At 49.9% G+C, this 23017-nt stretch overlaps 1 protein-coding gene and 1 pseudogene across 6 annotated transcripts; both read left to right on the top strand.

Annotated features, from left to right (window-relative positions):
- The first annotated feature begins 11007 nt into the window (after positions 1 to 11007).
- On the top strand, positions 11008 to 14543 carry CUNH16orf54 (chromosome unknown C16orf54 homolog). 6 transcript variants are annotated; one of them, XM_034988895.1, is made up of 2 exons: positions 11008 to 11585; positions 12739 to 14543. In XM_034988895.1, the coding sequence occupies exon 2, from the start codon at positions 12739 to 12741 to the stop codon at positions 13411 to 13413; it is 675 nt and encodes a 224-aa protein (XP_034844786.1). In that variant the 5' UTR covers positions 11008 to 11585; the 3' UTR covers positions 13414 to 14543. The 6 variants fall into 6 exon arrangements, with proteins under 6 accessions (XP_034844786.1, XP_034844785.1, XP_034844783.1 ...); XM_034988894.1 differs by having other exon boundaries at positions 12692 to 14543; XM_034988892.1 differs by lacking the exon at positions 11008 to 11585 and adding an exon at positions 11651 to 12050.
- Positions 14544 to 22246: 7703 nt separating this feature from the next.
- LOC117999215 lies at positions 22247 to 22644 on the top strand (annotated as a pseudogene).
- Positions 22645 to 23017: the final 373 nt, after the last annotated feature.

Below are 23017 nucleotides of genomic sequence, written 5' to 3'. Positions count from 1 at the left end.
CCGGAGGGTAATAGAGGCCTTTCTTCCAGTGCGAGGGGTCTCCTGAGAGACCGAGGGGTCATCCTCAGTCGGTCCCAGAGACCAGATAGACCATGGTGCGGCTAATGTGGGGACGTCCAGGGTTTGCTCTGATGAGGCGCCTGAAGAGCCAGGAGGAAAATGGTGGAGGCAGGATACCCGGCCCACCTCTGCTTCCACTTCATTAGCTCCTGTTTGAACTTCTCACATTTTACCCATGTGTCTGCTGGGGGCCTACCTGCCTTAGTCCTACAGGCAGTGGGGGTCACCCCCTAGGGTCCCACAGGCAGTGGGGGTCACCCCCTAGGGTCCCACAGGCAGTGGGGGTCACCCCCCTAGGGTCCCACAGGCAGTGGGGGTCACCCCCTAGGGTCCCACAGGCAGTGAAAGACCAAAGCCTTCCCAGGCTTTCCACTGTTGCAGGCAGCTTAGGTTCCCTCCCTGTCTTCTCTGCCCTCTTGGCAAAGCAACTTACTCAACACATTTATGGAGCATCTGTGTGTTGGCCACACGCTCTAGATGCTGGAGAGACAGCCACGGAGGAGAGTCCCGTGTACCCCCAGGAGCTTTCGCTCCAGGCTCCAGGGAGGCCGTCAGACAATCGAACAACTGTTGGCACATGACAGGCCCTGAGGAAATAAAGCAGAGTGAGCCTCGAGCAGGGCTGGGGAAGGCGCTGCTCTGCCCGGGAGGCCGCCCTGCTCCGGTAACGTTCCCGAAGACCTGACTGAACGATGGAGAGAAGACAGGTGTTTGGGTGAAGACTGGGCCTGGCGAAGGCACGAGTACCAAAGCCCTGAGCAGGGGTGTGCGGGGCGGTGTGCAGGCAGAGTAGAAACGGGGGGGGGGGGGGCCTGTGGTAAGGGTGGAAGCCAGGGGGAGGGGAGGTCAGGGGGCAGACAGTGCAGGGCCTGGGAGGCCGTGGTCAGGAGTTTGGATTCCTCCTGATGGTGAGGGGAGCCATGGAGGGGTTTTGCCTTTTAAAAAGTGGCGAATGGAGGGGCGCCTGGGTGGCTCAGTCGGCTGAGGTGGGACTCGTGGTTTCGCCCAGGTCGTGATCTCCGGCTGCGGGATCGAGCCCGCATCGGGCTCCCGCGGACTCCGCTTCTCCCTCTCCCTCCCCCTCTGTCCTTCGCTCGATCGCTCTCTCAAAAAAATAAATAAAATATATTTTTTAAAGATTTTATTTATTTGAGAGAGAGAGAGCGCGCACGAGGAGGGGGAGCAGCAGAGGGAGAGGGAGAAGCAGGCTCCAGGATGAGCTGGGAGCCCGATGCGGGGCTCGATCCTAGGACTCTGGGATCATGACCTGAGCCGAAGGCAGACGCTTAACCTACTGAGCTACTACCCAGGCGCCCCAGTAAAAAAAAAAAAATTAAATAAAAAAGTAAAAGTGGAGAATGGAGCTCGGTGGGGGTGGGGGGTGGTCAGAGTGCAGCGCGAGCTCTCACCACCCCCCCCCCCCGCCACACCCGGCCCCCCGGGGCTCCGCTCCTCCCCTGCTCGGCGCCCGGAGAACTACCTCCTCTCCCAGACAAAGCAGCTTAAGTGCTGGTGCAAATTCAGACCCCGGGGCTGGGGGTGGAGGGATGGGGGGTGGGGGGGTGAGAATCTAACCCCCTCGCTCCGATCACGGATTTTCCAAAAGATGTTTCCAGACAATGGCAGATCTGTTTCCTGTTCAGAAAACAAATTCTCCCTCTCCTCGTGTGTGCCTTGGGTCTCCCAGCTGGCTTCATTTGAACAAAGGGTTTTAATACAAAAGCAAAATGAACATTTCTGTTCATCCTTCACTGTTCCAGGGAGGAAACTGAAGTCTCGCGAGAGAAGTGACCCCACTAAAGTGGCAGAGAGGGTCCCTCCACTCCTTACCCTCCTGTCCCCAGTGCCCCAAATGCCTGCCCCCGCAGGGGCCCGCGGTTTACTCTTGCCACTCCTGTTGCCTAAATGTTCTCTGCCTTCTGCTCTCCTAGTATCTTCTACCCTCAAGACAGTCAGCCATACCATCCCCCGCCGCCCCGTACTCCTCACCGAGCCTTCTATCACAGGTGTCCCCTCCCCAGCCCCTCCACTACAAACAGAATTCCTTTCTCTGGCCTCCAGCTGTGCTTCCTACAGCACCAGCCCGGCTCCGATTACCTTGCGCTGTTATTTAACTGTTTACACAGAAGCCTCCGCTACTAAACCTGGAGCCCATTCCAAGGTTCCTGCTCCCCACCTGGCACAGAGCAGGCGCCCCAGAAATGACGCTCAGATGCCCTGGCTACGGAGAGAATTCTATTAAATGCTCCTCCTTTGTCTTTTCATGCCTGTGTCTCTTCTGGCAGGCTCGTGTTTGGGTTCTCTTGTTTCTTATTTCTGAATCTTCTGGCGAAATTCTGTATTCGGTAAATACTGGACATTAAGATAGAATTTCAGGTTGAGGTCCTCCATCCAACACTCAGTAGCTGGGTGAATGTAAAGAAGTCACTTTATTTTTTGGAGCCTAGATTTCTGCATTTGTAAAATGAGGGGGTGGGTAAAAAGGGTCTCGAGGTCAACCCAAATCCTCAAGGACAATGTTTTTCAAGCTGTAGGTCTTAACTCACCAGTGGACCACAAAATCAGTTTAACAGCTTCAGGACCACAAGTCTAAATACTGTTTCCTCAACTATTGTTTCAGTTAAATACTCTATAACTGTGTGTACTGGCTCATAATATAAAATGTTCTTTCCTATTGTGAATTGCTGTTTCTGAAAAAAATAAACTTTACCTTTCTCAAAGGGTAAGATTCTTTGTATACCAACACAATTCAAAATTGCCAGGCTAGAAGTGGGTTGGGACACCTCTAGGGCAGTAACCAGAGCAGCTCCAGAAACCCACTCAGGTGGAGAAGTAAATGTCAGTAATTTTTTTTTTGACATGTAATTGACATGTAACATTATCAGTTTCAGGTATACAACATAATGACTGGACAAAATGAGTTAATCACTTTTTGAATTTGGAAACCTATAGTGATGGACCAGGAATTCGTGGACAGAATGTTGTATTAGAGACAAGTCTTAAAGCTTGGCTCCTGCCCTTACTCATTCCATGACCTTTGGAGCTTCAGTTTGTTCATCTGCTATAGGAGATGAGACCAACCAATTGTCACAAGCCCCGGGCACGGATCTGGCACACATAAGTACAGAATAAACGTTTATTTTTTCTCTCTCTTTAATTCTCACAAAACATGGCCTTTTTTTTTAAAGAGATTATTTATTTATTTGTCAGAGAGAGAGAGAACACAAGCAGGGGGAAACCGGCTCCCCACTGAGCAAGGAGCCTAACTTGGGGCTCGATTCAGGGACTCCGGTATCATGACCTGAGCAGAAGGCAGGCACTTAACCACCTGAGCCACCCAGGTGTCCCATGGCCTTTCTTTTTATATCTCTTTCAGATAAAGTTGATGAGGGCAAGCCTTGTCTTTCTTACCTGTAGTTAGCTTTATTTTATGGTTTAACTTAGTTCAGATCCTGGAGATCTTTATCAAATGCATCATAAGACTTGAAGAAAGAAAATTTTTTTAAGTTTATTTTTTTAGTCATCTCTACATCCTACACGGGGCTTGAACTCAGGATCCTGAGATCAAGAGTCACATGCTCTTCCAACTGAGACAGGCAGGTGCCCCTCAAAGATAGAATTTTCTGTAAGCTGACTTGAACAACTCAAGTTAAAGTCACTTGGGAATCTGTTTTTAATTTCCTTGTATTGAGCTATGATTACATGGTAATTCTTTTTTTAATCTGTGTGTATGCGTTTTTTTGTTGTTGTTTGGTGTTTTTTTGTTTTGTTTTGTTTTTTTAAGATTTCATTTATTTGAGAGAGAGAGCGTGAGTGGGAGAGAGAGAGAGCACAGAGATAGAGCGGGAGGGAGAAGCAGACTCCCCGCTGAGCAGGGAGTCTGATGTGGGGCTTGATCCCAGGACCCCGGGATCATGACCTCAACCCAAGGCAGACACTTAACCAACTGAGCCACCCAGGCACCCCATGTTTTTTGTTTTTAATATTTTATTTTTAAGGGGCGCCTGGATGGCTCAGTTGGTTGAACGTCCTACTCAGTTCAGCTCAGGTCATGATCTCAGGGTTATGGGATTGAACCCCACGTCGGGCTCCCCACTGGGCATGGAGCCTGCTTGGATTTTCTCTGTCCCTTTCCCTCTGCCCCTCCCCACCCAGCTTGTGCTCTCTCTCTCTCTCTTTTAAAAAAGAAAAAAATGCACCCCCATTCTTATCATTTTTCACAGCTTTCAAGGTTGGAATCTCTGACTCTTGGATCCTGAGCAGCTGGTAAGTGACATCCGGCAGGCCATGAGCAGTGATGAAACGCTCCTGAGCTCAGCCCTGTCTTTATTCCCTGCTGGCAGCAAGATGGCCCCGGAGGGGGGGGCGCGGGGGAAGGCTGGGACTCTCAGCAGGGTACTTCCCGCTGCAGGTGGTCGAGGGTGAAGGGAAGAGCAACAGGAAGTACCTGGACTCTCTTGTTTAAGCTCTGGCTGTGTTTCCTGTGATTGACCTACTCAGTAAGTCATTCATTCAGCAGGAGGGGGAGGTTGGAGATGGTCAGATCTGGGCTCCGATTCAGCTCCGGCACTTGAGTGGTGTGACTTTGGATGACGTTAACCAACTTTCTCAATTGGCCCAGAATTAAAGGGTTTTCTGGGATGTGGCACTTCCAGTGCTAAAACCAGGATGGTCCTGGGGCGCCTGTCTGGCTCAATTGGTAGAGTATGCCACTCCTGATCTTGGAGTTGTGAGTTCAAGCCCCACGTTGGGCATAGAGCTTACATTACATACATAAATACATACAGGGATGCCTGGGTGGCTCGGTTGGTTAAGCGTCTGCCTTCGGCTCAGGTCATGATCCCGGAGTCCCAGGATGGAGCCCCGCATAGGGCTACCCGCTAGGCAGGGAGTCTGCTTCTCCCTCTCCCTCCACCCCTCCCACCCCCATTCATGCTCTCTCTCTCTCAAATAAATAAATAAAATCTAAAAAAAAAAAAAAAATACATACATACTTAAAACGAGGATGATCCAGACACGATTGGGACGGTTGGTCACCCCAGATGGGCTACTCAAACCCTTCTAAAGCCTCAGTTTCCAAGTGTATTCCCCCTATCTGCTGTCTGCTTCTCTGCTCCTAACCACCTGGGGTTGTGCTTTTCAGAGAACAAAAGAGCAGGGAACATAGTTTAATTCCATCTAGTCAGAAGAAGCTCAAGGTTGACTGCATGCTCCTTTATCTGCTGAAGCTGAACTTCCTTTCTTTTTAAGCCCAAAGGGAAATGTATTATAAGGACACAAGAACCCAAGGACAGGCGTGAAGCTGGGCATCAGGAAGGAACTAGAACCAGAGACTCAAATACCATCAGAAATGGTCTCTCCAATGCTCCTGTCTGTTGGCTGCTACTTCCAGTAACACTGGGTTAACAGTGTAGGAACCATTCAGAAAAGGTGATTCCTCAAATGGTGGCGCTAGTTAGAGAACCCAACAAGTGCCCAGGACAGGGCAGAAGCTGTGGGACTCCCCCACGAGGTAGGCTAGTGCAGTGGTTCTTGGAATCACCCGGAAGTCCCTAAGACTGCCACCTGGGTCCCACCTCCTGGGAGACTCTGATTGTCTTGGTCTGGGGTGTGGCTACAGCATCAAGCTTTTATTCTCTTTTTTTGTTTTTGGTTTTTTTTTTTTAAGATTTTATTCATTTCCAGAAAGAGAGAGAGAGCACAAGCAGGGGTAGGAGCAGAGGGAGAAGCAGGGAACCTGATGCAGGACTCGATCTCAGGACTCCGGGATCATGACCTGAGCTGAAGGCAGACCCCCTAACCGACTGAGCCACCCCGGTGCCCCTCCAGCGTGGAGCTTTTTTTTTAAAAAGCTTCCCACGTGCTTTGGGTGTGCAGCCAAGGTTGTGAGGCTCTGCCCGGCGCTGCGCGCCTCCAGATCACCTAGCGCCTCTGATGCGCCAAGTCTGGGCGGAGCCTGAGATCGGCAGGCCAGGGCCCTCCCAGGAGATGCTGCGCTCGCCCGCCCTCGGGCCGCTTGGGGCCGTGAAGTTCAAGCGCAGCACCGCCCAACAGGGCTCTCGGGGGTGGAACGTTCGCGGCCGCGCTGCCCGGGTCGGCGGTCACCACCAGCTGCACGCGCCGATGGAGCACCTGCAATGTAATTACTGAGCCCGAAGCACTCCTGAGTATTTTATTTGAATTAAATTGAATTTGAAGAGCCGCATGCGGCGAATGACTCCTGGCACTGGACAGAACAGGTCTGGTGATCTCAGCTAGGGGGCGGGAGGGCACAGCTGAACCGCCTGGGGCATTTCCTAACCCACCTCAGGGCCGCTGTTGCTGCGGCTGTCCTCACCGCCCCCCATCTCAGGCCCTAAAACAGTGGAAGAGAATGGGGGGGGGGCAGAGGGATAAAGAGTGGGCGCTAGAGAAGGCCCCGCAGGCGATTCTGAAGCCCGGTCCTTACTCGTCCTTACCCCGTGAGAGCCGCGCCGGAGAGCGGTCCAGTTATACCCACTTCGGGGTCACAAACCTCCCCGAAACCTAGTGCCCTAAGGCAGTGAGACTGATTTTTCTTATAAATCTGTTTTATTTGTTTTCTTTATTTTTTTAAAAAAGATTTTATTTATTTGAGAGAGAGAGCGAGAGAGAGAGCACTAGATGGGGGAGTGGCAGAGGGAGAAGCAGGCTTCCTGCGGTGCAGGAAGCCCGATGCGGGACTCGATCCCAGAACTCTGGGATCACCACCGGAGCCGAAGGCAGACGCTTAACTGACTGAGCCACCCAGGTGCCCCAATAAATCTGTTTTAACGAGGGCTCAGTGGGGTAGTCTCTGCTGCACATCTGAGGAGTGGCTCACTTACAGGTGGGTGGCTGATGTTGGCTGTCATTTGGGACTGTAACTGGGACTTTCACCAGGTCACCTACATGTATCCTGGGCTTCCTCACACATGGTGACTGGGTTCCAAGAGGGAACATTGAGATAGATAGATGATAGATGATTGATAGATAGATAGATAGATAGATAGATAGATAGATAGATAGATAACAGATAGATGGATAGCAAGCCCAAGCCAGGTGGGAGCTGTCTCTTTTTAAATATTTTTTTATTTTTATTTTTTAAGATTTTTTTTTTTTAAGTAATCTCTACACCCAACGTGAGGCTTGAATTCACAACCCCGAGATCAAGAGTCATATGCTCCACAGACTGAGCCAGCTAGGCACTGCCCCCCTTTTTAAAAATGTATTTATTTAATTTTCTAAAAGTTTGTTTAAATAATCTCCACACCCAATGTGGGGCTTGAACCCACAACCCTGAGATCAAGGTCCACAGATGGAGCCAGTCAGGCATCTCTGTCTCTGTCACTCTCTCTTTTTTAAAAAGATTTATTTTATTTATTTATTTTTTAAAGATTTTATTTATTTATTTGACCGAGAGAGGGAACACAGCAGGGGGACTGGTAGAGGGAGAAGCAGGCTTCCTGTGGATCAGGGAGACTGACACGGGGCTTGATCCCAGGACCCTGGGATCATGACCTGAGCTGAAGGCAGATGCCTAACAACTGAGCCACCCAGGCGCCCCTATTTATTTATTTTAGAGGGAGTAAGGGCAGAGAGAGAGAATCTTTCAAGCAGACTCCCCGCTAAGCATGGAGCTGGAAGCGGGGATTGATCCCAAAACCCACAAGATCACAACCTGAGCCAAAACCAAGACTCCGACGCTCAACCGACTGAACCACCCAAGCGCCCGCTGTCCCCCCTTTTTTTTTTTTTTAAAGATTTTATTTATTTGACAGAGACACAGCGAGAGAGGGAACACAAGCAGGGGGGAGTAGGAGAGGGAGAAGCAGGCTCCCCGATGAGCAGGGAGCCCGATGCGGGGCTTGATTCCAGGACCCTGGGATCATGACCCGAGCCGAAGGCAGACGCTTAACCAACTGAGCCACCCAGGCGCCCCTGTCCCCTTTTTTTTTTAACCTAGGCTTGGGACATGCTGTCATTTCGACTCTCTTCCATTCATTAGAAGTCAGTCACTAAGGCTAGCCTCTGTTCAAGAGATGGGGGACGGGACTCAACCCTATGACAGAAGAAATGTCAAGGATTTGCAGACACGTTTTAAAACCACCACATACACTTAGAAGGGAAGAGTCCCAAGGACAGAACTGCGCACCCAGCAGCCCACAAGCCGGCTGCCTAGTCTATGAGAATTAAGTTTTCTCTCGCTGGTTCCAGGTATGGTCAGGTTCCTCCCTGAACACCCAGCCCCAGGAGCACCCCTTCAACCCAGAAGACAACCCCCCCAGGGCCTGTTTCATAGACTTCTGACCCAGAGACTTCTCTATTGCACACACTCCTTGAGTTACTTCCTGATTTCTGTTTTCAGAAATTCTTGAGCACTGGAGTGGGAGGAACCTGAGCGTCTGGACATCTGGGTTTTGATCCCTGCCCTGCAGAAGGTTGTAAAAAAAAAAAAAAAAAAATGCAGGCTGGGGCGCCTGGCTGGTTCGGTCAATGGAGCATGTGACTCTTGATCTCAGCGCTGTGAGTTCGAGCCCCACGTTTGGTGTAGAGATGACTTAAAAATAAAATCTTAAGGGGCGCCTGGGTGGCTCAGTTGTTTAGCATCTGCCTTCCGCTCAGGTCATGATCCCAAGATCCTGGGATCAAGCCCCGTGTCGGGCTCCCTGCTCAGCAGGGAGCCTGCTTCTCCCTCTCCCACTCCCCCTGCTTGTGTTCCCTATCTTTCTCTGTCAAATAAATAAATAAAATCTTAAAAAAAAAAAAATTTAATTTTAAAAAAATCTTTTTTTTAAGATTTTAAGGATTTTATTTATTTATTTGACAGAGACAGCGAGAGAGGGAACACATCCATCTTGAGAACGTTTTCGTCTTTTTTTTTTAAGATTTTATTTATTTATTTGACAGAGAGAGACACAGCGAGAGAGGGAACACAAGCAGGGGGAGTGGGAGAGGGAGAAGCAGGCTTCCTGCTGAGCAGGGAGCCTGATGCGGGGCTCGATCCCAGGACCCCCGGATCCTGACCTGAGCCGAAGGTAGACACTTAACAACTGAGCCACCCAGGCGCCCCTAGAGAACGTTTTCATCTTGTCAAACTGAAATTCTATACCCATTAAACAGCAACTCCCCATTCCCGTTTCCCCCCAGTCCCTGACAACCCCCATTCTACTTTCTTTGTCTCTGTGAGTTTGACTGCTCTGGGGACCTCGTACAAGTAGAATTCTACAGTATTTGTCTTTTTGTGACTGCTTATTTCACTTAGCATATGGTTTTCTTTTCTTTTAAGATTTTATTTATTTGTCAGAAAGAGGGAGAGCACAAGCAGGGGAGTGGCAGAGGGAGAAACAGACTCCCTGCTGAGCAGGGAGATTGACATGGGGCTCGATCCCAGGACCCTGAGATCATGACCTGAGCTGAAGGCGGACACTTAACCAACTGAGCCATCCAGGCGTCCCTAGCATATGGTTTTCAAGGTTCAGCCATGTTGTAGCAGGTGTCAGACTGTCCTTCCTTTTTGGCGCTGAATAATATTCCACTGCGTCTATGCAATATATGTGTGTGCATATAGCATTTTGCTTATCCATTCATCCGTTGATGGACATTTAAGTTTTTTCTACCTTTCAGCTGTTGTGAATAACGCTGCTAATAAACACAGGTGTGCAAATATCTGTTTGACCCTCTGCTTTCAGTTCTTCTGTATATACATAGAAGTATAATTGCTGGATCATCAAGTAATTCTATTTTTAATTTTTTAAGGAACTAGTTAAAAAATGTTAAGCTTTTTTTTTTTTTTTTAAGTGATAGGAGAGTTAAGAATTAAAACATTCAGGGGCACCTGGGTGGCTCAGTCAGTTAAACATCCGACTCTGGATCTTGGCAGGGGTCATGATCTCAGGGTCATGAGATAGAAACCTGAGTCAGCCTGCATGGTAAGCATGGAGCCTGCTTGGGATTCTCTCTCTCCGTCTTTCTCTGCCCACCCCGCCCCCACCTCGCTCATGTGCGCAAGCCCACACTCTTGCTCTCTCTCTCTCAAAAAAAAAAAAAAAAAATCAAAACATCCAGTTTTGATTCTAGATCATAGCTGATCTTCCTGGTTTTAATAATGTTTATCCTTCTAGTGTATTGTCTTTTTAAGGAAAGACTAAAACAGAACATACATAATTTTCAGTTTTTACTTATGTATTCACTTATTTAGATTTTTAAAAACTTTTTTTTATTGTTGTAAATACCTGTAACAAAACTTACCTTAACCTGTTTTTTTTTTTAAGATTTTATTTATTTATTTATTTATTTATTTATTTATTTATTTGACAGAGAGAGCGCAAGCAGGGGGAGAGGCTGGGAAGAATCAGAGCAGGAAGCCTGATGTGGAGCTCAATCCCAGGACCCTGGGATCATGACCTGAGCCGAAGGCAGACACTTAACCGACTGAGCCACCCTGGCCCTAATCTGTTTTGTTGGGGTTTTTTTACGTTTATTTATTTTTTTTAGTAATCTCTATGCCCAAAGTGCGGGTCGAACTCATGACCCCAAGATCAAGAGTCGCACGCCCTTCCAACAGAGCGAACCAGGTGCCCCCATCTTAACCATTTTTTTTTTTTAAAGATTTTATTTATTTATTTGAGACAGAGAGAATGAGAGAGACAGAGAGCACATGAGACGGGGGAAGGGTCAGAGGGAGAAGCAGGCTCCCTGCTGAGCAGGGAGCCCGATGCGGGACTCGATCCCGGGACTCCAGGATCATGAGCTGAGCCGAAGGCAGTTGCTTAACCAACTGAGCCACCCAGGCGCCCCCAATCTTAACCATTTTTAAGTGTCTAGTTCGGTAGTATCAGGTTCAGGTTTTATTTTAAGGCTTATGATCTCATCAAATTATAATCACATCAGGTTTCAGCATGTGTCACAGGGCCCGGAGCTTCTGGACTTTATTTCCACCTACTCCCATCCCATGCCACACTCTGTGCTCCTTCCGGCCCTTTCCTCAAAACCGCCAGGACCGAGCAATGTGAGTCACGCTGCCCTTGTAACCATCTTCTAAGACACTAACGTTTCAATGTACATTCAGATACTTATTTTTCAGTCTTTCTCATTAAATGGCTGTCATTTTGCAAAAGAAACTATTAGTCCTGAGTAAGAGTTGTGTTGTGTTGGGTTGCTTGCCCAACTAGGAATTCATATCTATGCTTCTCCGGTCCCTCCCACATACATGGGTTGTATGACCTCGGGCACGACACGGCCCTTATGCGGGGCCTGCTTGTCATCTGTCCGCCAGCGAGTTAAACTAGACAATCTCCGAAGGGACCCAAGTGGCTGACGACACTCCCTCATGCCCCCCGCCAGGCTCCTCTTGACCCCTCACCCCAGGAGAAAGGACCAGGGTGGCAAACGTCCAGAGCCTTGGAGATAGGCCTAAGCCTGATTCTGGATTCTTCCCAGAGGCCCTACTCTGCTGTTACCCACGCCTCGCCTTACAGATGTCTTCCAACCAAAACTGAGGCCACATGGTCTGAAGACAAAGAGATGTATGTTCATGAGAAGTATGGGGAAGGCTGGGTCAAGCAAGAGGGGGTGTGGGCTGGGGGGCAGGAGCCCATTTGGTGGGGCCCCGTGGGCAGGCCAGGGACAGGGCAACCGCCTGCGGGGGGAGCCGGGAGCCTCGGGGCTCTGTACACCGACCTCTTTCTCGGTCTCCAGGTGAATGTTCTGGGGCCTGGGGCTTGGCTATGAGGTGAGACTGAGTTCAATACAAGCATAGCCCATCCGGGCCCCACCTCTCGCCAGGAAACGCCTCCCCACCACATTGACCACATCCCCCCAGGTTGCCTAGGAAACACTCCACTGGGGCAGAGGAGTTGGGGCACCATTGCCCAGCAACAGGGGGTGCCCTCCCTTCCGCCCTTATCTGAGGCAACTGCCCGGCACCCTCCTCCACAGGGAGGAGTGCTCTGAAGGGAGAGCCGGGAGCCTCGGGGCTGCCCCGAGCTAAGGTGAGGCTGCAGGAGGGCCCTGCAGGTGGGGGGCCTGGTAGGCAGAGACAAGCAAGGGAGACAGAGCCTGCGGGGTGGGGGTGGGGGGCGGCGGGGACAGGTGCAGAGGTGGGGCCTGACACCTAGCACGACAGCAACAAGGGGGAGCCTGTAGAGAGCAAGACCCACTCCACGGAGAGTCGTGAGGCCGCCGGAGCGTCCAAGGTGCCAGCCAGCGGCGGGTGGCACATACACACGGGGTGGGAGCGGGCAGGGAGGAGGGGAGCTTCTCATTCCCTTACCCACCACTTCCTCTGAGGCCCAAGCAAGACCTGGGGCGCAGGGGTGCAGTGGGGAGGGGGTGCTAGACAGGAGGAAAGAAGCCCTCGGGGGCCCTTAGGTTTCGTCTGAGGCACCCCCGGGTCTGAGAGGGAACCAGGGCTTCTGGAAGCGAGCTGGGGAACCTGAGCGGGCGTGTCCGGCTGCCGGCCACGGAGGGACCCTGGCTCTCCAGCCTTCTGCCTCTCTCTTGCCCTTCTGGGGTCCCCTTTGCTCCTCTGTCTGTCGGGGTCTATTTCCCAGGCCAGATACCAAGCCCCTTGGGCCTCTGTCTCTCTCCTCACTGTGGTCTGGACACTCATGGCCTCTCTCTCTCTCTCTAGGCCCACCCTGTCTCATCTGCTTCCTCTCCTGACCCCTGTCTCTCCAGATGCCTTCGACTCCTGAGCAGCCCTCTGGGCACACGGAGGGACTCCCTACATCAGAGCTGGGTTCGTGGCCCCCACTGCCCTGCGGGCCCTGCATCCCCATCATGCTGGCCCTGGCCTCCCTCTCTGCGCTCTTCCTCCTAACAACAGCCGTGTTGGCCGAACGCCTGTTCCGCCGCTCACAACACCCAGGCCCCAGCACCCATGCACCCACCCTGGTCTGGCGCCCCGGAGGAGAACTGTGGATTGAGCCCAGGGGCACCCCCCGAGAGCGCTCCGAGGACTGGTACGGATCTGCGGTCCCCTTGCTGATGGACCAGGCCCCAGACCCCCCCATCCCCGGGGGCACCTTGGAGGCCCACGCAACAGCCCCACCTGCCCCTTTAGCCCCACTCTCCCCGTTCGGCTCCTTGGTCCCCCGCACCCCACCCAGGGCCCCAGCCCGCAGCACCTTCTGGGGGCCCCAGGCCTTGGACGAGAGGCCCTGTGTCCCAGGCTTGGTGAGCTGGGCTGAGTCGGAACAGAGGCCAGAGGCCAACGTGTACTTGGGGAGCCCCCAGGCCCAGAGGCAGCGACTAGGAAGCCCTGATCCTGAGTGGGGCCTCCAGCCTCGGGTCACCCTGGAGCAGATCTCCGCTTTCTGGAAGCGTGAAGGTCGGACCAGCGTGGGGTTCTGAATCCCCAGGGCCTGGAGGATTGGCCTCCCAAAGACCCCTGAGGAAGGCCCTACCTCAGAGAGTCTCTCCGACGCCTTAAGGCCCTGAAGCTCCAGCCCAGGAACCCAAGCTGATACTTGGGCCCCTGGGGAAGAATGCCGCCCACCCGCCGCCAGCCTTTTACATCTGGATTTCAATTCCCTGGATCTGGGGCCAGGGGGGCTCCGTGTGGACAGAGCCGGTGCTCCAGAGGAAGCCCAGAGGTGCCTCTCTTTGGCTGCCCAGGCCTGCGGCACAGAGAATTGGGGATGGGGCCGACTCTGGGCCAGAAGCCACCAAAATCACGTTGCAGATTAAGATCTCAAGGTACCAGAGAGGCAGAAAATAGCATCATCACTGAGGCTTCCACCTTCCTTGTGCACCTAAGATGCTGGGATCCGAGTGCGGGGGTCCCGTGGATGCTGAAGAACAGGCTGAGTGTGGATGACGAAGGTCAGTCCCGCCAGCAGGAGGGGACAGGAAGCCAGCCTCCCAGAGCCACAGATCGTGCCTCCAGGAAAATACACACAGAGGTCAAGACCAGGCAAAGGAGCGTCTTATTACACCTCAACTGTGGCTTTGACCCCCAACTTGCAACAGGGACTTGGTCAGCCAAACTGGAGAGGCCCCTTCCTTGCCTACAGCTGGGACCTCACGTCAATGGCAGGCAGCCCTCCGACTCTGACCCCCTGCAGGGGGAGGGAGGCCAGCCAAGGAGATGTGAGTTTGATCCAATACGGAAAGGAACACTGTCCCAGGGCAGAGCGGCTCCTAATATGCGGCCTCTGGCCACCTTCCCTCCCAGCTTGCTGGATCAGTCCAGAGAGACAGATTTGCCGCAAGGCAGGCTTATTCATAAAGCTCCATCCTGAAGAAATGGAGCCCAGAGATGTCCTTGGCCCTAGAGCTATCTGTCTGAGCTGATCTCCTCTCTGGGAGAGGAGCTAGGAGCTGGGAAGAGGGGAAGGGGTTTCCGTTCCCAGGGGTCCGACTTCCCCAACTTCACTCATGAATGTTAGGATTTTTGTCGGACCACTTTACCACCCCTGTACTATTCTTTACTTTATATTTTTCTTTAAGATGATGTACTGTTTGCTTAATAAATTTATTTTAAAAGGAACCTTTTTTGTATCACTTCTGCAAATGGAAAACCAGTATCGCTTACTATAAATAGAAGGTTTGACATGAAAAGAAATACAAGGTAAACAAAGATATTAGGTAGACATTGTTCCCATTCATTGACTCAAAGATCTGCGTTTTCTTTGTTAAAGGAAAAGAGAACCGATGGATCAGCAAGGGTTAGGAAAGTGTTAGACATCCTCATACTGTCCTGCAGCCTCCTCCCTCTCCCCTCCCCGCACCCCCCCCCCCCCGGAAGCTCTGAAACAGACTGAGAGTCCTACACGGAGAGCAGCCATCCTGTGCTCTTTAATGGCCAGGAACCTCCCCTGTTCACATCCAGGAAATGCTGCTGGACAGGGGCCAAGAGTCAGCTCTTCCTGCCGGGGCCTTAAGCACTTGGGCTGGACTTCCCCTCTCACACCCTGGGTGCCAGAAGGAAGGAAGGAAGTCGAAGTAACAGCAGGGCCCTCGGCTGAGCCAGGCCCCGGCGGGGGGTGGGGGTGTGGGGTGTGGGGGAGGAATCAGACCTAGCCCCTGCTCTGGAGGATTTCAGTCTCTCTAGTGGCAGGGGCGGGGGTTGGACGGGGTGACATAAGACAGGGACACGTAACTGATACAAGCTAGGGATCAGGGCTTCCATCCCATCTCTGTCACTCAGGAGCTGGATAACGGTGTCACTTCTCACTGTCACCATCAGCTGACAGGACTGGGTTGTGGGGACTCCACCCACGGGGAGCAAACGGTCCACCAGGGAAACACAGAGACACACAGTGTTCAGAGTGCAGACACTCGCCTGTCAAGGGCTCAGCAGAGGCAAGGCCCGGGCGCTCCATCTGGCTTTGCCACTTGCGCTCTTGGAGACTTCAGAAAAGTGATTGTTGGGGCGCCTGGGTGGCTCAGTCGTTAGGCGTCTGCCTTTAGCTCAGGTCATGATCCCAGAGTCCTGGGATCGAGCCCCGCATCGGGCTCCCTGCTCCTCGGGAAGCCTGCTTCTCCCTCTCCCACTCCCCCTGCTTGTGTTCCCTCTCTCGCTGTGTCTCTCTTTGTCAAATAAATAAGTAAAATCTTAAAAAAAAAATTGACCTCTAAGGACGCTATGAAATGAAGGGGGGTGTGCGCACGCATGGACGAATGTGATCTTCCTGCTGCAGAGGCCAGCCTGCTGTCCCCAGAGTCATCTTTACGCTCCTAGACCCAGGCCAGGGGCCACACGTACCAGGAGCCCAAGGAAAGCGGAAGGGACGGCCAGGTCGGTGGATTAACAGGGGTCTTAGTTTTACCCTTTGTCCTTTCTCTTTGTTTTAAACCTCTGCCTCTCATTTTTTTTTTTTAAAGATTTTATTTATTTATTTGAGACAGAGAGAATGAGAGAGAGAGAGCACATGAGAGGGGGGAGGGTCAGAGGGAGAAGCAGACTCCCCGCTGAGCAGGGAGCCCGATGCGGGACTCGATCCAGGGACTCCAGGATCATGACCTGAGCCGAAGGCAGTCGCTTAACCGACTGAGCCACCCAGGCGCCCCTCTGCCTCTCATTTTTAACACCCTCTTATTACTTTCTCACGTTGAGTCCTTCTTTTAATTCTTCTAATAACTCTGTTGTCTGGAATTCTAGGGTGCTTACTTGCATCCATGACAGATGGTTTCCTCTTAAGTTTCTAATCTGGGGCTGTGAACTCAGGGTCAGCAGGACCTTATGAGTGGGAAGCCGCGTGACTAGATTTGAGGGTGTCTTTCTAGAGAGGTGCTGGGTTTGCTCCTGTCAAGGATGCTCCAAGGGTATTACCAAGTGTGGACCATGTTATTTGTTCACTCTATCTGGGCTTCCATGACCATGCAGATGGTGTAAACTTGAGCCCCAAACCCAAGCCAGGGCAAGCCTTCAGCAGGGAGCTCTTGGGAGAGATTTTCTATCACCATCAGATCTCAGGGTGAGCCTGACAAGGTTCTTTGGTGCCCTCTGAGCTGATGGAAAGCTTTTTTTCCTAGTTCACTCTTTCACTGAGGGTGTCCCCCTCTAAGGGGCGGAGCTTCATATTAGGGTCTCCGTTGTCAATACCCCAGGCGAGACCTCATCTCCAGTCTCTAGGTGAGAGTACAACCCAAGCCCCTGTGTTGCCAAGATCTACAGCGTCAAAGCTCTGGTTTTCAATTTCTTCTTTGTGTGTGGGGATTCCCCTCACTTTTCTGAAACCCAGCTGTGCATTCTGAAGGATGTTTACTTGATTTTATGCCGCATTTCTACATGTTTCATGGTGGGGATGAGCTCGTCAGGTTACACCGTTCACAACATCACAAGACCCAGACTATCTGCTCTATAAGCAAGTTCAAATCTCTTCCACCTTAAAACAACCAGCCCACCAACAACCAATTCTCCACCCTTCACCACACGTGATCTCACATCGCCTTCATGGCCGAACTTCTGGAAAAAGCTGTCTGTCCTAACAGTCTACGTTTTCTCCTCTCCCCAGCACCTGCAACCTGCGGCAGGCTCCAGCATACCTCTGGCACTGTAGAGAAACTGCTCTCACCAAAATTATGTCCTGTATATATATATATATATTTTTTAAAGATTTTATTTATTTATTTGAGAGAGAGAGAACAAGAGACAGAGAGCAGGAGAGGGAGGAGGGTCAGAGAGAGGAGACACAGACTCCCCGCCGAGCAGGGAGCCCGATGCGGGACTCAATCCCGGGACTCAATCCCGGGACTCCAGGATCATGACCTGAGCCGAAGGCAGACGCTTAACCATCTGAGCCATCCAGGCGCCCCTGTCCTGTATATATTTTTTAAAGATTCTACTTATGTATTTGACAGAGAGACAGAGCACAAGCAGGGGGAGCGGTAGGCAGAGGGAGAGGGAGAAGCAGACTCCCCGCCGAGCAGGGAGCCCGATGTGGGACTTGATCCCAGGAACCCTGGATCATGACATGAGCCAAAGGCAGAGGCTTAACCAACTGAGCCACCCAGGCGCCCCATGACCAGTATATTTTAATTAAAGGACCCTGCACAGCCTCCTGTGGGCAGCATTAGACGTTTTGATTCTTTTCTTGACCTGTTCTCACCACTTGGCTTCTGTGACTCCACACACACCTGATTTCCATTCCCGCCCTCTGGCCATCCAGTCTGATTTGTTTGCTGTCTGCCTTCTTCAGCGGTCCATCCTGGACGGCTTTTGTTCTCTCCTGCCACACTTCTCCCAAGCAATCTCACTCATGCCTGGGGCTTCACCTGCTCTCTCATACCTGATAATCCCCAAGTCTCCACCACTAACGGCGGCAGATACGGTCCTCCTACATATATGCTCTGCCATTATTCCAAAGGAATAGTAACAGTGGGAGAGAAACAAGATGACTAACTAGAAGATTATCTTAGAACCACTCCACAGCTATCCCTGGGTACAGAGTCAGCATTCGTCCCCAGGATAAAACCAGAAAAAAAAGAAAAGATAGGGGTCATAAATTCACATGGGTAAAAAGGCCAAGCAGGAGACAGGTGGCTAAGGTGACCAGGGGACAAAGGTGGGAAGGGACCACATGCCCGTCTATAGGGATAGCAGCCACTTGGCTCCTTGAATCATGTTTGTCCTGATTTTCCAACAGAAGCTAGAAATCTGGGTTTTTAGGTAAAATAAACCAAAATGTTGGCCACTTTATATATATGTGTGTATTCTAATAAAAGCCAAATGAAGCAAGTCTGTGGGCCACATGTGGTTCATGAACCATCAGTTGAAGATAACTTTTTTTTTTAATTTTTTTAATTTTCTTTTTTAAGAGATCAAGACCTGAGCTAAGATCAAGAGTTGGATGTTCGGGCTGCCTGGGTGGCTCAGTTGTTAAGCGTCTGCCTTCGGCTCAGGTCATGATCCCAGGGTCCTGGAATTGAGCCCCACATCGGGCTCTCTGCTCTGCAGGGAAGCTTGCTTCTCCCTCTCCCACTCCCCCTGCTTGTGTTCCCTCTCTCGCTGTGTCTCTCTCTGTTAAATAAATAAATAAAATCTTTAAAAAAAAAAAGAGTTGGATGTTCAACCAACTGAATCACCCAAGTGCCCCTCTTTTTTTTTTAATTTTATTTTCAAATAATCTCTATACCCAACACGGCGCTCGAGCTCAAAACCCCAAGATCAAGAGTCGTATGCCCCACTGACTGAGTCAGCTGTGTGTCCTTGGAGATCTTCTTTAAACAAACTTGAATAAGTACCTGGGAAGTCTCCTGAAGTGGGTGTGAAGGGTCCCTCCTTGTCTTGGCCTTTGGTGGTGTAAGGTGTGGCAGCCTGCTCCCAGATGGTCTTAAATCAGGGTTCTCTCCACCTTCACACTATTGACATTTGGCCCGGACACTTCTTTGAGGTGGGAGACTTTCCCGTATGCTGTAGGATATTTAGCAGCATCTCTGGTCTCTATCCACTAGATGCCAGTAGCATCCCCCTAGATGTCACAACCAAAAATGTCTCCAAATGTTGCCAAATGTCACCTGGGTGAGGAGATCCAAGCAAAGCATTTTCATCAGTTAATACACCTGCCCACCGAGTTTGCAGCCTGTTCAGGGATAAGCCTGCTGGGGAACCATGGGGACCTGCTATTACTCACTTTCAGTAGCACCAAAAAGGATTAGGATGAAGACACAAAACAACCAGCCCTGGAAGAAACAAATAAATGAGATAATGCAGCATGAAACAAATAAAGGTTTCTAGGAAGATGTGGTAATTGGAGATCAAGAAAAAGTTCTGGAGGGGCAACTGGGTGGCACAGACATTAAGCGTCTGCCTTCGGCTCTGGTCATAATCCCAAGGTCCTGGGATCGAGCCCCACATGGGGCTCCCTGCTCAGCAGGGAGCCTGCTTCTCCCTCTCCCACTCCCCCCTGCTTATGTTCCCTCTCTCACTGTCTCTCTGTCAAATAAATAAATAAAATCTTAAAAAAGAAAAAGAAAAAGTTCTGGAAATTTAAAAAACTATAACTGCCCAGATTAAAATTTTAATCAAAGAAAGGTATGAGACAAAAAAAGTTTTAAACATCTCTCAGGTTGTAGAGCAAAATGACAAGGAAATGGAAAATATGAAAGAAAAGTTAAGAGATGAAGGATCAATCTATTCAATATCCATCTAACAGAAGTTCCAAGAAGAGAGCACAGAGAAAATGGAGGAGAGGAAATCATCAAAGATTCTATTCAATTGAGAAAAAAAACATTTCAAGCAGAGAAAACAGTCTATAAAGTGGCTCTCACCTGGTTGCCTGCTGGGTCTCCTGAGGAGCTCTTAGAAACACACACACCAAGATCCCCACTCCTCCTCAAGGTAGAGTAACAGGGCCGGGTTTACTCTCCCACCCGAAACCACCACCACCACCACAACTAAACCAGATAAAACACACAAAATAAAGCTTTCAAAACACTGGACACCAAGCATCAAAAGACAGTAACAGAAACACTGAGATCCCAGAGAGAAGGAAAACAAGCAAGGACACCAAGGGAAGAGCCATCCTTGGAGGGAGCCGTGCTCAGGGCCTTTTCCCACCAGTCAGACTAGAAAATGTGACAAGGCTTTGGGCAGGGTATTCAGGAAGGGTTTGGCTTCAGTAGTGGGCCATAATCAACCCTAACCTGAGCACCGCTCTGGACCTGCTTAACAATCACACAGACTACAAAAATATCTGGCACTCAGCAAGGTAAAATTCACAATGTTGAGCAAGCAGCCAGAGATTACCAGGCAGGTAGAGAGGCAGGAGACATATGAAGAACGATGAGGAGGATAATCAATCCATTATTTCACCAACCCAGAACTGACACATATGTAAAATGAGCAGAAAAGGAGATTAAACAGCTATCATAAGTGTATTTATATGTTAAAAAAGTTAAACAGAGACATGGAGATATAAAAAAGACATAAATCAAACTTCTAGAAAATGAAAATCAAACTTCTAAGGGCTGCCTGGCTGACTTAATCAGGGGAGCCTGCAGCTCTTGATCTCGAGGTTGTGACTTTGAGCCCCATGTTGGGTGTGGAGATTACTTAAAAAAATAAAGTCTTAAAAAAAAAAAAAAGAAGGGGCGCCTGGGTGGCTCAGTCATTGGGTATCTGCCTTTGGCTCAGGTCATGATCCTGGGGTCCTGGGATCGAGCCCCATATTGGGCTCCCTGCTCAGCGGGGAGCCTGCTTCTCCCTCTCCCGCTCCTGCTGCATGTGTTCCCTCTCTCGCTGTCTCTCTCTGTGTCAAATAAATAATAAATAAAATTAAAAAAAAAAAAAGAAAATTACAGTGCCAGAGATGAAAAATACACTGAATGGGATCAACAGTAGATTAGACATTGGAGAAGAGAAGATTAGTCAAGTGGAAGACAGAGCAATAGAAATTATCCAAAATGAAACACACAGAGAAAAAGAATTTTTTTTTTTTTTTAATGAAAAGCACATTACTGAGCTGTGGGACAACCTCAAGCAGCCTAATATGTGAGTAATTGGAGTTGAAGGAGAGGAGAGACAGAGGGACACAGAAAAAAATATTTTAAGAACTAATGGCTGACTTATTTCCAAGTTTGATGCAAATTACAAACCTACATATCCAAGAAGCTCAACAAATCTCACACACAAGAATCTACACCAAGGCACATCATAATCAAATTGCTCAAAACCAGTGATAAAGTGAAAATCCTAAAAGTAACCAGAGACAGGTCAACATCACTAATCATCAGAGAAATGAAAATCAAAACCACAATGAGATATCACACCCATTAGGATGGCTACTTAAAAAAAACAGAGGGGGCGCCTGGGTGGCTCAGTTGGTTAAGCGTCCCTCTCTTGATTTTGGCTCAAGTCATGATCTCAGGGTTGTGAGATGGAGCCCTGTGTCGGGCTCTCCACTGGGCGTGGAGACTGTGCTGCATAAACCCCCCCTCAAGCTCTAAAATAAACAAACAAACAAACCAGAAAATACATGTCCTTGAGAATGTAGAGAAATTAGAACCCTTGTGCACTGGTGGTGGGACTGCAAAATGGTGCAACCACTATGGAAAACAATACAGAGTTTCCTCAAAAAAATAAAAATAGAACAACCAGGGTGATTCAGTCAGTTAACATCCTGACTCTTGGTTTTGGCTCAGGTCGTGAACTCAGGGTTGTGGGATTGAGCCCAGCATCGGCTCCACACTCAGTTCGGAGTCTGCTTAAGACTCTCTCTCCCTGGGGCTCCTGGCTGGCTCAGTCATTAAGTGTCTACCTTCAGCTCAGGTCATGACCCGAGGGTCCTGGGATCGAGCCCCCAGTCACAGGGTCCTAGGATCGAGCCCCCGCATCGGGCTCCCTGCTCTGCGGGAGTTTGCTTCTCCCACTCCCCCTGCTTGTGTTGCCTCTCTCGCTGTCTCTCCCTCTGATAAATAAATAAATAGATAAATCTTAAAAAAAAAAAAAAAAAAAGACTCTCTCCCTCTGCCCTTCCCCCCAAAATAAATAAACAAATCTTTAAAAAAACACGAAAAGAAAATAAAAATAGAGTTACCATATGATTCAGCAATTCTCCTTTGGGGTACATATCCAAAAGAATTGAAAGCAGGGTCTCAAAGCATACTGTATTATTCCTCTTATATGAAGTATTGAAAGTAGTGAAATTCATAGAAACAACTCTTCCCTGCCACCACTGAGGCACACGGAGGCCGAGGCTCGGGTGCAGTCAAGATTCGGCTCCACTGGTAATCCACTGCCATGGCCGAGGAAGGCGTTGCTCTGGAGGTGTAATGGACGTCAAAACTGCTTTACAAGAGGTGCTGCAGACCACCCTCATCCATGGTGGCCTAACCTGTGGAATTCGCGAAGCTGCTGAAGCTGTAGACAAGCGCCAAATCCATCTTTGTGTGCTTGCATCCAACTGTGATGAGCCTGTGAATGTCAAGTTGGTGGAGGCCCTTTGTGCTGAGCACCCAATCAACCTAATCAAGGGTGATGACAACAAGAAACTGGGGGAATGCGTAGGTCTCTATAAAATTGACAGAGAGGGAAAACTCTGCAAAGCGTTTGGTTGTAGTTGTGTGGTGGTTAAGGACTATGGCCAAGAGTTTCAGGTGAAGGATGTCATCGAGGAATACTTCAAATGCAAGAAATGAACAAATAAAAAACTTGGTTCTTGTTACTCAAAAAAAAAAATTCATAGAAACAAAAAATAGAATGGTGGTTGGTGGGGAGTGGGGAACAGGGGAGTTACGGTTTAATGGATGTAGAGTTTCAGATTCGTAAGATGAAAAAGTTCTGGAAATCTGTTTCACAATAACGTGAATATCCTTTTTTTTTTTTTTTTAAAGATTTTATTTATTTATTTGCCAGAGAGAGACACAGCGAGAGAGGGAACACAAGCAGGGGGAGCGGGAGAAGGAGAAGCAGGCTTCCCGCTGAGCAGGGAGCCCCATGTGGGGCTCGATCCCAGGACCCTGGGATCATGACCTGAGCCAAAGGCAGACGCTTAACGACTGAGCCACCCAG

This window comes from Mirounga leonina, unplaced genomic scaffold (assembly GCF_011800145.1).
Source record: "Mirounga leonina isolate KUSES-001 unplaced genomic scaffold, KU_Mleo_1.0 Mir_454, whole genome shotgun sequence".
Lineage (NCBI taxonomy): Eukaryota > Metazoa > Chordata > Mammalia > Carnivora > Phocidae > Mirounga > Mirounga leonina.
This window is presented reverse-complemented; position numbering and strand designations above follow the sequence as displayed.

What these genes read in the sequence shown, in the direction of transcription:
- CUNH16orf54 (XM_034988895.1), top strand. Translation starts at nt 12,739, where the DNA reads ATGCCTTCGACTCCTGAGCAGCCCTCTGGGCACACGGAGGGACTCCCT.